General features: G+C 36.3%; 1 protein-coding gene across 3 annotated transcripts in view; it reads right to left on the bottom strand.

Annotated features, from left to right (window-relative positions):
- Positions 1-12,688, bottom strand: part of Wdr37 (WD repeat domain 37) — a 40,864-nt gene extending 28,176 nt beyond the window's left edge. The window contains exons 1-4 of one of the 3 annotated variants that reach the window (XM_067120963.1): positions 12,558-12,688; positions 8,226-8,383; positions 2,054-2,124; positions 390-509 (exon numbers count right to left, since the gene is read on the bottom strand). In XM_067120963.1, coding sequence (XP_066977064.1) covers positions 390-509; positions 2,054-2,124; positions 8,226-8,365 — 331 coding nt within the window. In that variant the 5' untranslated portion in view covers positions 8,366-8,383; positions 12,558-12,688. Of the gene's footprint in view, positions 1-389; positions 510-2,053; positions 2,125-8,225; positions 8,384-12,384; positions 12,528-12,557 lie in introns of those variants that run through there. The other 2 variants (XM_067120964.1, XM_067120965.1) reach the window with 2 other exon arrangements.
- Between the last annotated feature and the right edge of the window lie 4,283 nt (positions 12,689-16,971).

The raw sequence follows: 16,971 nt of genomic DNA, 5'->3' as shown, positions 1-16,971 counted from the left end.
GATATATGTAATTCCTTCATTTTTAAAACCAGCCAATTTACTTTTATTACAACCAACATAAGTCTAATACCTCTACAGTTACCATAATCAGTCAGGTGATCTTTCTTTACTTATTATAAGCTCAACAAATTCTATCAACCTTAAACAGCCTAAAAAATATTATGACTTTTATATTAGGATATCGTACAGAATTTAAGGAAGAAGTCCAGGCATTGGAGCCAAGGTGATCACTCAGTGTACAGTACATGTATTTAGTTCTTGAAGTGCAGAACTATCTAACTTCTTAATGATTTACTCACTCTCTAATGGGAAACCTTAAATGAATATGCTGTCACTAACATAAATTTTACTATGTCTTCAGGGAGTAGAAACTTAGTAATTGTACTCACACTTGTTCTTCAACACCCCCTTCGTAGATGCAGCATCATTTTCATCATTACCTATTGTACGCTCCCCAATCATGGACTCTCTTTCGAGTCTTTCCGTCAGGTTCTCTACTTTCTCTTGCACTGGAATGATAATGATAAATTTAAGCTAAATAAAGTGTATGAAACTTAAGACCAAACACTCTTAAAAGTACCTCTGATAAAGAAGAGCATTATAAGAGAGTCTGCTTATAAATGTGTAAGCTGTTAGATAGGTTGACCAAAGTACCAACCACCCATTTAGTTACTACCACAGAAGGAAATAGGATCCTTTCCAGTCTGGTCAGACAGTCTGATGTTGGAACCCTAACTCTGGTCATGCCCTTCCCTTTGCCTACACATACCCCAAAGTCTCGCATATTCTTTACCCACACTTCATCTTTTCCTGCACATCAACCAACAATGAATCACTACACTTTTCTTTTTCCTATCCTCAACAAAATTCCTAGCCTGTAAGTCATAAAACTAAAAATGAATCAAACACAACCAATCCCAAGCTTACAAAAAATTGAGTTTGTAGGGAAAGGTGTATGGAATTTGTAAAAACAGAACAACTAAACCGTGAGAAAGAAGTTCTCCGATGAAATGGCCCCAGGTACCCGGCAGCTTCCAAATAGGCAAGAGGTGAGAAGAATCTCTGTGAAGATATATGTGAGGCAAGTTCATTAAAAATGAACACTATGAACGTGGGAACAATGATGGAAAAAAACAGAAAAGTAACAACATGTCATCTTCAAGAGGTAAGGCATACAGGAGCTGGCACAAAAATCACAGGCAGTGCCATAAAGGAATATCAATTCTGGTGGAATGGCAGTAAGACACAACAAAACAGAGTAGGTCACACGAAGGTAAACTATTATTATCACTGTTAAGTAGTTTAACCAGATCACTGAGTCAACATAAACAAGAAAGTATATGAAAAAAAATGTTTAAAAGTTTTTGCAAGTAGTCAGAGTTCCATTTTCATCTTCAGGAGGATTTTCTTTCCATGAACTTAAGTCACACACCGCATAAAGAATCATTTAGAGAATCACTTAACAGAATATGAATATGCTTGGCTTATGCAAATATATTGGCCTCATTTATTTGCTTCCTAATCTTCATTCATCACTGTTATCATCACCTTTACTTCTTTCTATAACGTGTAGGAAGGAGAGAGAGAGAGAGAGAGAGAGAGAGAGAGAGAGAGAGAGAGAGAGAGAGAGAGAGAGAGAATCATATCATGTAGCACCAGCCTAAAATATTCAACATAACTTGTATAATTATTCTACAGCCAATATTATGTTTGATTTTAACGCTCCATTTTCAAGTGATTTCAGCAGCTTATACAGTATTAGCATAATTTCACAGAATAAAAAGCCAAGAAAAAACTGAACTGAATTTTTCATATATAAAATCTGACAGATCCAAATACTGTGTGTACTCATCTGTACATTATTGTACTATGAGATGTACTTTTAGTACAATATGTAAAATAATGGCATTTGTAAGTTCATAACATAAACTAACAGTGCGTTGTTTTCGATGTTGCCAAACACATTCCAAATATAACTGAAGAGAAATTTACTATACTAAATACTACAACACAGTAATACCAGCAATGTAAACAACAGTAAAACAATACTTACAAGCCAGGTTTTCGGTATACAAGGCCTCAAACTCCTTCTCTATATGTAGGAACAGGTCATGAAGCCTTGCCCTGCAAAAATAATCGTTACACAACTATAAGAACCAGCACAATTGCAATTAATTATTTAAAGGGTAATATTTTCCTATCTTAGCACTAACAATAACGTACTGTATGATAATTACGATATAATGCCAGCAAATAGGTAATGAAAAACAAGCCTTAATTCAAATATATTTATTAGCAGTTTCCCCTAAAGGGAGATGGCACCTGAGAGATCATAAGATCACGATCACTACCATATTCATGCTGAAGAGGCTGAATCATGGATGAAAATTATTGTGCAAAGTACTTTTACACTATTAACCACCTCATAAACCTGCAGAAACAACTCAACAGTAGCACACTGAAGCCTCCTACACATAATGCATCATTTATCTCAATCTAGCAAATACTCTCTCACCTCCTGAATGCTGAGATTCTGTCTGTGCAGAATCTCTTTTCACACTGTCAAACTATCACTTTTTGGTCTTCTTCTCTGTCCTTCTCCTAACACTTAAAATTCTTCCCTCTTTTCACTACAGTACCTACATATTTCCACATGAACATACCACCTCAAAAAATACCGGTCCATACCCTCACCTGTGCTAACCTTATTACCTCTCCTTTTACTTACTTTTCTTTTAATTCTTCTTATGCCACATACATGCTATATGCTATAGAAACAATTCAACTTCACTGCTGTAACCAACCAACCACAATTTCATCACTTTAACACAGTACCTCACTGGCAATATATCTGCTCCTGGCAGCTTTCATAACCTCAGTCTCTTAACTGTCCTCCTATCACCCGCAACTGCCACTTCTACAAGCATTTTCGAATTTACACAAACCCATACAACACTTTATTAATCACTACCTAACTGCTATGTTCCACATTCAACTAAGCTTAAAAATACCCACTCCTTCAAGGCAAAACTGCATTCACTCAAGAGTGCATTTGTCCATTTGCATTTTCTAACCTTTCCCTCAGCATATACTTCCTTGGGGAACAACTTATTCTTGTTACAGTCACCACTATTTACCTTTTAGCTACCGTTTTTATTATATGTCTTTTTTTTTTTATCCCTAACCTTTTGTACAAAGCCTTAACTTCTTTCTCGAAATTGCATCTCAATTAATCATTTTTTTTTTCTCTGCTAAACTTCATCTTTCCTCATCTCACCACTAACTGTTGTAGTTCCCTCTTCCCACTCTTCTCACTAATGCTCCTTACTAAATCTTGACCCTATCCTGGAATTTTATCACTCTTTAAAACAGTGCACCTTACATTACATCACCTTAAGCACACCGAAAAAGCAAAACGAATGCTACAAGCTATAGTTGCAATTTAATTTGTACGAAACTCTGTATTCATATAAATTTTCATCTTCTAAACAGCAGAAAAAAAAAAGTTCAACTGATAGCTGGTGGATAGCTACAAAATGAAAATGTACGAGATGCAATTCCTCATCTATTGCTAGTAAACCACAAGGAATGTATGGTGCCTGAGTTAAAGAGAGAGAGAGAGAGAGAGAGAGAGAGAGAGAGAGAGAGAGAGAGAGAGAGAGAGAGAGAGAGAGAGAGAGAGAGAGAGTGCAATCATTATCTGACACTTGCTATTGTACTTAACTCACACATATACTCAATATACATACCACACAGTACACAAGTCTGCACAAACATTCATTCCATAAATGCTGAACAGAGTTGGTGTTATAGGTGCCATGGCTTCTCATACCTACAACAACTTCTCTTACTCAGTTCTTACCATAAAAATGGTGCAAAATATACAGTACATAGAAAATGAAAAGGATAGTCCAGCCTAGTGCAGTAGCATACTATGCAAGTGCAGTTCAACAGCCTTTTGTGTTTACTTTGGTCTGTTATATTTTATTTGATTATATTTACACAGCATTCATCATTTTTAAATTCAGTACAATACCTATGTACTGTACTAGCGTCAACAGTTCTTAAGGATCGTTTGTGTGTTGATACATTATAAACTTGATTGTGGATGCATAGAATTTGCCTGCAAAGGGCAAGAAAAGCAGTCAGAAAGGCTATGCTATAGTTTTTAGGTAGCTTAGCACAGGGTAAGCATAGATTTACTGTATGCTCTTGTCCACAATTTACATTATTAAATGCTTGCTTTTATATTTGGAAGAATCAGTTCAAAAATATGAAAAAATTTCATGAACTGTCTTATTTGTCAAAGATATAAGGAAAATAGATCAACGCGTCAATTTATCAGATGCTTCTGGGGTCTGGGGGTAAGTGACAAAACCCGAGAAATAACAGAAACCCTAAAGTATATTCCACACAAGACCTTCCAAGATAGCCACAGACAAAAGTATATACTTACAATTTCTAGCCAAAGCTAAGCTGTGACTAAAACTCATCATTCAGCTGAAGAGATCTACAAAATGCTTGACCAGTAAAATAGCAGTCTAGCAATGTAGCTGAGTTAAAAGAACTCTGCTGATATGCTGAAGTTTACAAAACTTCTTCTATGACTCACTGTATTCTCTGTTACATGTAAAAATTCCCCTTTCACAGACTTCACAGTATTCCTGATACCAAAATTTCTGATGCCGTAGTACAGTATTATCTTGAGTTTCATCCTAAGATATGTTTAAGGAATATAATTTCATAACTTTCAAAGAAAATTTTTATGGCCTGATGGGATCTCATCCTGATTTACTTTTCCTGATGCTTGTCCTATCTACTCCCAAGTATAAGTTAACACTGTCACACAACCAGGTTTGGTATGCCATTGTGTCTTAATGACTCTTAATGACAAGTGAAAAGTTGTAAATGTCAATGAAATCTAGTTTTGTGATTTGTACTTTTCTTGGTGAAGTCCTGTGGTGGGTTCAGCTAAGGTATCACCCACTTATTCAGAGGTAATGGATTATCAACTCCACCCTAGGCTAGGGGTAACAGTCTGGTTCTTTGGATAATTATTTTCATATTACCGGTATGGTATTCTAGCAGATGAAAATCATATTTTCATGCAGGATCTCTAAGCATTTCCCCTTACTGATACAATATGACTATAACGATAGAAAAAATTATCAGAAGCAAAAGTTTACTGTGCTACATAGAAAATGTGTTTCTTAATTTTTTATGTGCACAGTATGGTAAAGGAAAGTGCATCTCTCTTACGTTCCCTTCACATAAGAATCAGGATTACTACCAACTTGCTTAAACTTCTACAAGTATTGCTACCGTAAGTTCTGCATAACTAAAATTTTCAATGCTTACTACTTTGGCTGGAAAATGTGTGTGGAAAATATCTGTGTTGCATTCAATTTTCAACAGGTGCTGTTTAGTAACAATTTACTGACCTAGTTCCAAAATGGCATGTACTGCACAGAGTAAAGAAAATCATTACACACTATACACATTCAAAAAAACAATTCTTATACAGAAGGAAATCTCTCTGCTGCTTAAGGGTTATGGTATATTACTTAATATCTAATGACACAGAAACAGCTGCTTATATACATTTTAAAGGGTCATTATGAAGTCAATATCAAAAATGTGTTTACTGGCCTGGAAGTAAAGTTATTTCATTTAAAGGTAATTAAGGAAAATGATGTACCACTTCTGGATTTACTTTTTTTGGAGCAAGTGATGTCAGACAATATTCTACAAAAAAATTTGGAAATTCCTTTCACAAAGTTACTGTATCGTATGAAAAGAAGGGGAGCAACAATTCGAATAGCATGTATATATTATGAACATCTTTCCACAGCTAGAAAATCTACAACTGTGAAGTTGAAAGGCAATCACAAATCTACATTTAGAAAAATTACATGCACTGTAATTTCCACTGAACTGTTATACATATACAGTAACTACACTATAAGATAATAATGTGAATCATACCATTTATTATAAACTGTATGTACTTCACTACACTGAAATGATTATAGTAAGTTCAAGAGAAAAGAATAATATTAAGAAAATTGAAACCATTAGATTACAGAATTTATAAAAACCCAGAATCACCAAGTTTCATATCTAGGTACTGCATCAAAACATAAAAAACATATTCACATATCTTTATTCAAGCTAACTTCAGACTCCAGTTATTATTTGGAAGCTATATCACTGTGAAATCACAGGCATGACAGAAAACCATAGACATCATCATAATTGTGCTAATTTGTATAAAGCTTTGTACTGCATTATAGATACTGTGTTAATCTAGACACTGGGAGAACAAGCCAGCCCAATTCAGCGCCAGTCCCAGGCCCACAAAAATAAGGAGGGTTGGAGTCAGGAAGGGCATCCATCCATACAACATCTGCTAAAACCAATTAGGGAATGAGCCATTCAAGATAAAAGCTGTTGAAGGAGGCTCATTAAAAGCAGCAACCCCGACAAGGAATAAAGCTCAGAAGAAGAGTATAGCTACTGTAAAGCATTTTTTTTAATCAGTCTTGGAAAGAAAATCATTAAAAGAATGCAACTATCACTGTCATTGTAATTTGTGGGTGTAAACACTCTGAGGGTGAACTTCCTAACCATGTGAATTACTCAGTTCTACCCTGCTGGGCACTGAAAGATTGTTATAATTACAGGAATGAGATGAAACACTCCTTGTGAAACTATTGGTGATACTATAAGGAGTATGTATATGTAAGATTAATTTAAGATCAATGTTAGTCACATTAATGGAAAGAGGACCCAAACTTGTGCAAAAATGGTGTGCCAAAGCAAAAGCCTCATGCAGATAACCTGGTGTTGACAAGAAAATCAGAAAGAGAAACCTTACAAAATTTGATGAGAGACTACTAATGTTGCAAAATGAGGGGTAACTGGAGAGGATGCAAAAGTTTTTGCAATTGGAACAATTACAGATGCACATAAGGCCGCAGGACAATGGTATTAGAACATATAAGGTCAACATTAAGTTCTTTAACCCACTAGCTTATGCCCAATCACTGAAACAGCCTTACCTTAATATAAAAAAAAACACCTACAAACAAAATAAGATGACACATGCAACATATATTTCATTCTAGATAATTCAGATGGAAACAATGACAAAGGTGATGAAAAGGGCTCAAAGAACAAGGTTGAAATAAAAGTTAACTTTTCCTGTTTTGAGACAACAACGAATAGCCCATGTATCCCCCTTGATTTAAACTACACTAGGTTTTACAACTGTCATTTTTGTAAGTCTTTGCAGATATGAGGAATAAACTTTATCCAAAAATAGGCAGCATTACTTCAATTCCTGATCAACATTTCTTGAAGATATAGTTAGTTACCTTTCTGTAACTACTGTCTCACATTTGCCTTCATAACTGCACTTTTTCAATCAGAACTATGCATAAAAGAAAGACCCTACCCACAAGGTAAATGATACCTAAATTATACACTCTTCAAGAAACGAGCACTATCCATAATGATCAAGAAATCATTAGCTCTCATGTTCTTTTCATCCTCTAATGGGTAATAGATGCAATGTGGCTTCTACAAAGCATTGGAGTTTATACTACAGGTTCTCTACAGAGTCCCTTTAGCCATAAGTTGCACTGCTTTCTGCCTTTTACTTTCCCTTCAGTTCTCAATGCCCAGCTTCTTTAATTTTATATTGCTTAAATTTTCACCAGTAAGTCTACACCAAGTCCTTCTGAATAGCCTTGTGAGTCCAGGAATGAGATTAGATGATCTCACTCAACTACTTTTTATACAGTACTGTGCAGTGATAACATTCTGTTTAATTAAAGAACATTCAAGGCTTATACTCCCAAAAAATTAAATGACTTAGGATGAAGCAGAAGTATAGTTTTGACTGGTATTTGAATTTTGTTACAATGTGGAATAATAAGCATTCATATTTACTTAGAATGGCATCTAGAATTGCAAAGAATCAGATACCTATTACATAACACACTGAACAGCAAAGAAATAGCTAAAAGCTTTGCATAAATGACATGCACAAAAAGCATAATACAGCACAATGATGTCCATGAGTTTTGAAGAATACACAGTCAGACCAATCATTATCATTCCTAAGAAAGTCTGAATGAAAAAAAAAAATTTCTCTAGTAACAAAAGACAGCTACAACCTCAGTAAGATAAATTAATCTAAACTGTTTGAAAAATGGCAATACCTGAAGGAAGCAGGAAGAATGATGTCATGATCTTGGTCTCTGTAGTACTGTAGCTCAGCATCTGTATGACTTCGGACACGCGGGACTCCTCCAGACCTCTTTTTCCCGCTTGATTTACTCCCCAAAGCATCTTGAGGCATTCTATACTAAAGTAAACCCTACAAATACAAAAATAAAATTGAGGAAACTTCAAGTGCATGCCATATTATATTCTAAGTAACTTATTCTACCTGTTTTTGAACTTCTGATTGCCACTCACAACTATATAAATGTAAAACTGTAACGTATGCTCATAACTCAAGCAGTACATAACTACTGGCTCCTTATATTCAAACATATCAGAATATATGGTCCATGAAGCTTCCAACTCATTGCAATGAAAAACAAAGTACAATACAAATTTTGCATAAAGAAAATATACGTACCAGATTCTGATAATAATTAGCCCTTTTCCTAGACAACCAAACCAAAGCCTTTGATATGACAGTGTTCCCAGCACAAGTTGAAAATGGCTGTCCATGATTGGTATCATTGCAAATTCAAGATAACTCCATTTTTCAAACGCATAAAAACCTGAAATCTTTTATATGGATACACCTTTCGGCAAAAGCTAGTTCAGTAGTTGGAGCTTCATAACAAGGCAGTCAATCAACAGCAACTGAGTGAGGGGGTGGGGTTACTACCCACTGTCACAACTGTCAGCATCACTTTTTCGTTCAGCAAAAGTGACAAATCATCACCTACAAAGTCTCAAACAGAGAGGATTGAAAAGTCTTAAATCTCTTGTCAAGGAATGACAGATATTTTTTCCCACAAACTCAGGAATGAACAAGAATAAGAAGGATCCTCATTCCTCCAAGTGTTGCACCAAGTAAAAGAGACTATGCAGCTTGCCTAAGGCTAGCAAGAAGAAAATCCAGAGTGTGATATCTCTGTCCAAAGTCTCCCACAAGGGCTCATACTGTGCCTGGGTAAAGTCTACAGAGAACAAGGGTCCAACACAACTCCAAAGGCTTCAGTTCAGGGGATGGGCAAGGCCGCTCAAAGCTCCTCAAGAGTGTGGAAACCTTAGCCGAGGGAGAGGCCTTGCCTTCAAGCTAAGAGAGCACAGAAACCGAAAAGCTAGTCTCACTGAAGGCAGATGAGACAACCATCAGATAACACCAACCATAAGTGATAGCTTACTTTGCCTGGTAGACATCTGCTGTGAATTTCCTGACTGCACCTGACATCTCCCATGCAACCCTGTGAGAAAAGCCCCTCTCCACAAATGTTGAATAGTGTAAGTGACTCCACAGCTTGTTAGTATGTTACCAGATGTGGCTGGCAAAGCAATTTGATCCACAGGGGCAGCTCTTGCAGCATCTTGTCAGAAGCCCAGAAGACTGGGATACCACTCAGCTTGTGGCTAACATGGAGCCACCAGTCATCCTGAGACTGGTAGTGATCAGCACATGGTTAATCACTCTGTGAATTAGGCTGAATAAGGAAATGGCATACATATCACAGTTGTCCTTGGGATGTCTGAAGAAATTTTCCAAAGCAGCCCAGGAGTCTGACACTTGAAAGTTGTACTGTATACCAAGAACTTCCTGTTTGCCTCCATGGCAAACATGTTGATCATAAGGGTTCTCCAAACCTTGAATAGCCATTCAATTACATGAGTTTGGAAAACTCCACCCCTACAACCTGTTCCTGGCAATGGTGTTGGTCTGCCAACACTGTACATGCTGATGGTCCAGGATGCAGCTAACACCTCAACAGTTTGGAAAACCAACCATTTGTACACCTGCCTTGCCAACCTGCTCAGGGAGAGGGAAACCAAAGACCCTTGCTTGTTGACACACACCACCATGGTCGTATTGTCACTCATCAACAAAACTAAGCACCCTAACTACTGATGTCAAACTGCTTGCAGTGCCAGAAGCCCAGCTCATATTCCAGAAACATTAATGTGAAAGCGGGAATCTTCTCAAGTTAATACACCTATCAAGCCATTCAGGTGTGCACCTCAACCCTCCTTCAGTGTGACTGAGAACAAAATTATTTCCAGAAAGGGGAGTTCAGCAGAACTCGCACAGGGAGGTTCCTGTCATCCAACCACCATTCAAGATTTTCCTTCATTTCTTGGTACAGGTACATAGCACAGGCAATTTCAGATGACAGAAGATAGGTGACCAATACTGCTTCATACACCGATGAAGCAAGCATGGGTGGATCCACCTGTGAAGCATGAGTTTCTCCACAGACATGCGACCAAGATTAATTTACCAAAGATGAGGAACAGCCCTGCCACCTCCCAGAACTTTTGATACAAGTATCTGAGGGAAAAATCATTAGCAGTCACATGCTGATCAGTTCTGCCAGGGTAAGCATAGGTTTTTCGGGAGACAAAAAGGGGAGAAAAATTTGACAAGGTATGTGTACAAGGAAATATTGTTTCTCTGTGATTTATGGCACCCTGATTCAGGTTAGGCAGGGTGGGGTCAAGTATAATCCTGCACCCTATGGTAAGTTAGGTTAAGTTTTGGAAGCATAGGTTAGGATGCATCTCTACACAGTATTTCAATTTATGATTTACAACCCCTTAGGTTAGGTTGGGGGGATCCAGGAGGGAGATAAGACTAGACCCTCCTCCCCAGGGGCAGGTGAAGTCCAGTGCTCTAAGTTAGGTACTGTTATGGAAAGTCAGGTTAGGAGGAATCCCTTATTTCACCAGTCTTTGTATTCTCTCATCCAAAACCCTGTTCGACTTTGAGGTGGGCGTAAACAACCCATTTCCATCAGAATAATCATCAAATTCATCCAAACACATAAAAATCTTCACTGTCACAAAAACCATTTTATAAATTCACTCTTACTTGTAGATTTATAGGTAACCTTTACCAATCTGCCTTATAAACCTTAACAATGTTATACCAAATGATTCACCTTTGACAGGTCAAATATCCTATTATTCCTAAATTATAGTTACTGAATGTGGTAATAATATTCAATGTAGTTTCAGCACAATAAAGATAGCATGAAACTGAATACTGTAGTCTGGTATTAGAAGCGGGCGGTGGTTGAAAATATCTAGAAATATCATTTCACCTCTATATCCGATGAAAACAAAATGGATCACAAATTTCCCCAGCTTAGATGCCCAAGACTTTAACAGGAATGTCTAAAGAATCACGGAAGTCACTGAAAACCTCTACCATGGACTTACAAAAATTTATGAAACCTTCATACATTAACTTCTACACAACATTATTAGCCTAATCAATTATCCTGCTCTTCTTACTCCATATTGTAAAATCAATAATGAAAAATAGTCAAAATTATCCTTCTACCAATTGTCCTGTGTAATTCATCACTGACAACAAATATGGTGAAATTTTATAAGTTGCCAATAAGACTCCAGCCAGCCATTTTTGCATGAAAAACCATTTTGGGTTTTTCGTGCATAAATGGCTATGAAATGATAGGGCACTAAAAGAACCTAAAACTACCAACCTAACGTAACCTAGGGGCATTTGCTGGTTACAATTTTGCTGTATTAGCTATGCAGGGGGGTTATTGTCTTACCTTATAAGTCGTAATTTGATTAATTTTTCATTTATCATTTATACATAACATTTATGGGGTTCAAAATAATGAGAATGATGAGCTCTTTCCAAAAATGTAGGTTGCAATTTCATATCGTGTACTGGCAAATTATAAAATAACCGAAAATAATTTGACATACATCAGTTGTTATAACTTCCCTGTGGGCTACTCCTTATTATGCTTAAAACCCAAGAACAAATTTGCCTTGCCTAGGTTAGCCTATGCTATGATTGACAGCTTTACACTGCATTATTTGCCAGTAATAAAAATAAAGTAATCTGACATACAGTAATCTGAAGTAAAGTAATCTGAAATAAAGTAATCTGAAATATTAGTTTAATAAATAACCAATAAACATCAAAGAATAATGTAGCCTAACACCAAAAATTAATTCGAGCCTGGGCGGGAACAATTAATTCGGCTGGCCTAGGCTACCTCAGGCCTACAGGCTAGCCTAGCAGACTGGGACACAGGTAATATCCAAAACATTAACCCATTTCGGTCATTCTTCTCAAACTCATGACCCTCACCTAAATATGACCTTGACAGAATTACGACCTTGCATTACCTTGGGCTGGGTCAGCCAGCTTAGGCCTGGTCGAGATCCTTCATAAATCGAAAAGGAAACGACATTGATCAATGAAAAATGGCTGAACTACGAAAAAATTTGATTAACGAGGAACGGAAATGTTAAATGTTGATTTTGAGAGAGGATAAACGATCGATAAACGGTTCAAATACCTTCAGATGTTAAATAGAGATTATTTCCTCACGTCCTTGTTTACACTCAACACCTGATTATGACGGAAGGTCCAGGGAAGGAGTCCCAAGGAGGAGTGTTCGGCCAATCAGAAACGAGTTCGCGGTAATTCTGAGTTCTGATTGGCTGGAGTTGCTCGATGCAAATGTCACTGGAAATCGGTGAAATTCTCAGCTCTTCTTTGCTCAAAAGTAGGGGTCAAATTGGTCAGGAAAATGTAAATAGTTGTGTTTTGGGGAAATAAATATGACTTCTTTAAGCTGTAATAGATTCACAGGAGACTAAAGACGGTTTTGGATTACATACATACATACATACATACATACACACACACACACACACACACACACACACACACATATATATATATATATATATATATATATATATATATATATATATATATATATATATATATATATATATATATATATATATATATATATACATACATACATACATACATACATACATACATACATACATACATATCACAAAATCCACGTGAGAAAGTGAGTGAAAACCGGGACTTCGAACAAGTACCTTCGTAGTTTATTCTCTAGTTTCAAGTTCGTGTGTGTTTGTGTGTGCGCGTGTGTGTGTTAGTGTGTAAAGGGTGTCATAAGAATCAATGCATTTGTGCTCTTACGGAACTGTCGTCTGTCCGAACATAACCTAATATATAGTTTGTTTGATCATTTTGAAGAACTGCAGTTGCGAAGCTTCATATTTTATGAGACCCCGTTACATATTATCTAAATAACATAGACACCCCTCCCCCCATATAAAACATACTTTATCATATGCGTCATTCGTAAAAAGAGAAATCAAAATGTGACCTTCGATCTCTAGTATTGCATAGGTGTCGGAAAGTAGCAAAGAAGCTTTTTTTTCAAGATTCCTAATAGCTAATAGCTATTTGTGCAGTAAATGACGATAGCGATGCGAGAAAAAACAAATAAACATAATCAAATAGAACCTCCTTTCTCATCCTATTGAAGACTAGTTGTGCGTCTATTCAGCTAAAGAGGGGTAGGTAAACCGCACATCTAACCATTACAAATTTTGTTTTCGTTTACCCTAAAATCGTTTTCTATGACAGTAATGAAGTACTTATTTTTTTTAGATACACGAATTATTGTGGATATTTTGTTATTCATTGCTTATTCTCGGTGGAGATCTCTTAAAATGAATGACCTAGGTTAAAATAGAATTTAAGAAGTGATATTCCCATAAAATTTTAAGGGGGGAAATAAAAAAAATCTTACTTCCGCAAGATATGAACATGGTTTTGTTACACACACTGCATCTTTCATTTTATGTCAAACTGGATTTAATTGAATATTTTCTTTTTTATATAAGTTTGGTTTTTATTTTTATGTTACATCAAAAATAATTATTTTAGCATAAAAAAATCGAATTTTGAAACTCCAGTTACACAGTTTATGAAAATATAGCCTAATCGAAAAATTATTTTCGTTACTCTATTTTAAAAGAATTAATAATGAGAAGAAAATAGAAAAATATGTTTAAATTGGGAATTCTTGTTATAACGTGCTATTACGCTGTCTGTCATTTTAGTTAATTCCATGATCTCATATTTCTATGTAGTCATTATTTTTTGTAGGTTTTCGGTGTTCTTCATTTACTTTATAATATCTCGTATCTACATTATAAATCCTTACGCATTATAGTAAGTTCTTTTTTTCAAAAAGAGCTTAGCATAGCAAAACTTTGCTTTCCTCCCATCAAGAAATTAACCTCCGGGTAACTGGTGGATGGATGACCTTGGATGAAAATCAATAAGCAATGGCAGGGGTCACTGGCCTTAGGCAACTACGGGGTGCGTGCTAAAAGAAACGGACTCTCGTTTAGTGCATTTGGACAATGAACCTTCCACGGATTCTGCCACGCTAGGCTAATAGATACGCACATTTTACAAAATGGTGTCCAGTCACTGGCATAGAAGGTTGTGAAGAATCTCCAAGTTTATAGATATTAAGGATTTATTCAAAACAGAAAATTGTAACATAAGAATTCTGAGGCAGTTTTCGATAGTGCTTGATCTCGCTCATGATAATGATATAACCGTTTTGCTATAGATATAAACCACTGAAAATGGTATTTTTTATGCGCATTAGGCCTATTTCTTCTTGGTCTAGATGTTGAAATTAATTACGTACGTGAAAAAGTCCTTATTTTAATTTGGCAAAGAAATTCTACAATGCAAGCAAATACAGTTATATTTATAACTTGTCTAGATATTTGCAAGGACTGTATCCAGGTAAATCTAAAGTAGGAACGAAATGATATAGTGTCGAAATTTAGCATTAGTATCCGCTAAAATTCGTTTTTTTTTTTCTGATGTAAGAATTCCCGTTTTCTTTATATTTATTTTCAATCACATTTATTTTATTTCATTACCGTGTAAAAATCTAATCACTTTTACTATTTCAGTCGGACTACGGAATATGGGAATGAAAACATTTTCTGTCCTCACCAAAATGAAAGTTGTCAGTATGTTCGATTACAGTTTAACTGCTGTTTTTAAAGAATTAATAATATTAAAAGTACGTTTAAAATGAGAATGTAACGTCACCCTCAGCGGAGTCTCCAGCGAACGTGTCATTCGCTAAGTCTCCGCTGAGCGAGTTTTCTATGGTGACTTCTCAGCTTCGCCATACATAGTCACGCCTACGTGCCAGGTCACGCGGTTTTAATCAGTTAAACTATATATGTATTTGATCACCTATTATCGATTGTGTCTCTTGTTTTTCTTTATTCGCAGGCATCAAGATTATATCCATATTGGAATTTTGTCTGTCTTTATATTGTAAACTGTACTTGTTCGCTGTATATCATTGTTAATTATTATTGACCTCAGGTCACACACAATCTCATTGTCTTCCGCGGCTGGACGCCAGTCTGCCGCTATATAAACTGCCTGGATCTGTCATAAAGTAGCAGTTACTTTTACCTGCGCGTTTCTTTTGCACCTCTTACAAGAATTCCAAAGAATGAAGAGATTTTCTTACGTGTGAACTCAATATCGAAAGTCATATAGACCATAATTATTTCCGATATCGTTTCATTGTCATACCATGATCCACAACCATATAGTAACACAGATTGTGCTAGACTTGTTTATAAAACTACTTTCATATGTAATGTCAGTCTATTTGATTTCCGAATCTTATTCAACCTACCCATTGTTTTATTTGTCTGTTTATTTTTCTTTCTTTTTCTAAACCACAAGAAAACATGCACTGGGTATTATTGTTCCTAAAATATTTGAAAGATTCAAACTCATTAATTCCTTCTCTATCTCATGGCACTTCATCCCTTTGTGCATACCATGTCCCCAACTCTGGATTTTTTCAGATTTGGAGTCCAGTAAGTCTGTCTTGTATATATCATACTCAAAATCTAAAAAATAAAAATCGAGAAAAGAGTAGGCACAAAGTGATGAAATGACATTAGACGGAGGAAAGAGTAATGAAGATAAATCTATCTCAATGTAAAATATATGAGGACAAACAACAAAGGTGAAATAGCATCCCCTTGAAGCATACGCCTACTTACTCCAAATTCACTTTAACATTAATTTTGCATCTAATTCGCTCATGAATAACAGTAATCTATCATTCTCAATGCAAAACCTTCCCTGTGCTGAAGAGATGTCAGCCAACGAAAAATTTTCATATCAAGATTTCGTATGAATCCGTGTGATGGGAGTTTGAGAATTTAGTACTGTACCACAATTTCCACAAAGGCAGACAGGAGTCAACGCCATATCAACAAGTTGGAAAGGGACATCAAATCCTAAAGGAACAAGTTGATACCCTCCAAGATACCTTAGGAGAGGAGGCATTTAGATTTAATCCCCAACCCCCTTATCAGAGGACGCCCTTTTACAAGTTGGTTCTTGTTTTGTAGAACATTAAGATATCATTAGCCTTTTCCTTAGGCTGGAAAGTTCAGTGGCGAAAGGCAGATGCAACCACGGGACACCATGAAGGAAGCATGCTATCATTATTTTGTCTCATTCCACTTTTTCTCTCTCATGAAATACAGAAGGATGTGATTATTGCTGGGAAGCCGTATGCCTCAGTGTAGCACTGCCACTAACCAGGCCTCTGTCATAGGCCCACCTGGGTAATTTGGCCCATGTCGGAAGATCCATTCCTCATTCGTAATATTTTTTAACTGCTTATAATGCATACTTCACCTCATTCCCTCGGGCGGGGGGGGGGAGGAATTATATATATCTACTCATTGCTGGTGGGGCAAAGAGTGGCTAGAACCATAGATATGGGTACATTACGCCCACAGTGATTCCAAAGTATGTGCAATAGAATATTGGCAATTCGAATCCTCATGTAGGTTTGTTTTTAT

Source organism: Macrobrachium rosenbergii, chromosome 19, assembly GCF_040412425.1.
Source record: "Macrobrachium rosenbergii isolate ZJJX-2024 chromosome 19, ASM4041242v1, whole genome shotgun sequence".
NCBI classification, from domain to species: Eukaryota; Metazoa; Arthropoda; class Malacostraca; order Decapoda; family Palaemonidae; genus Macrobrachium; species Macrobrachium rosenbergii.
Note: the sequence above shows the minus strand (reverse complement) of the source record. Positions and strands in the feature narration are given on the sequence as shown.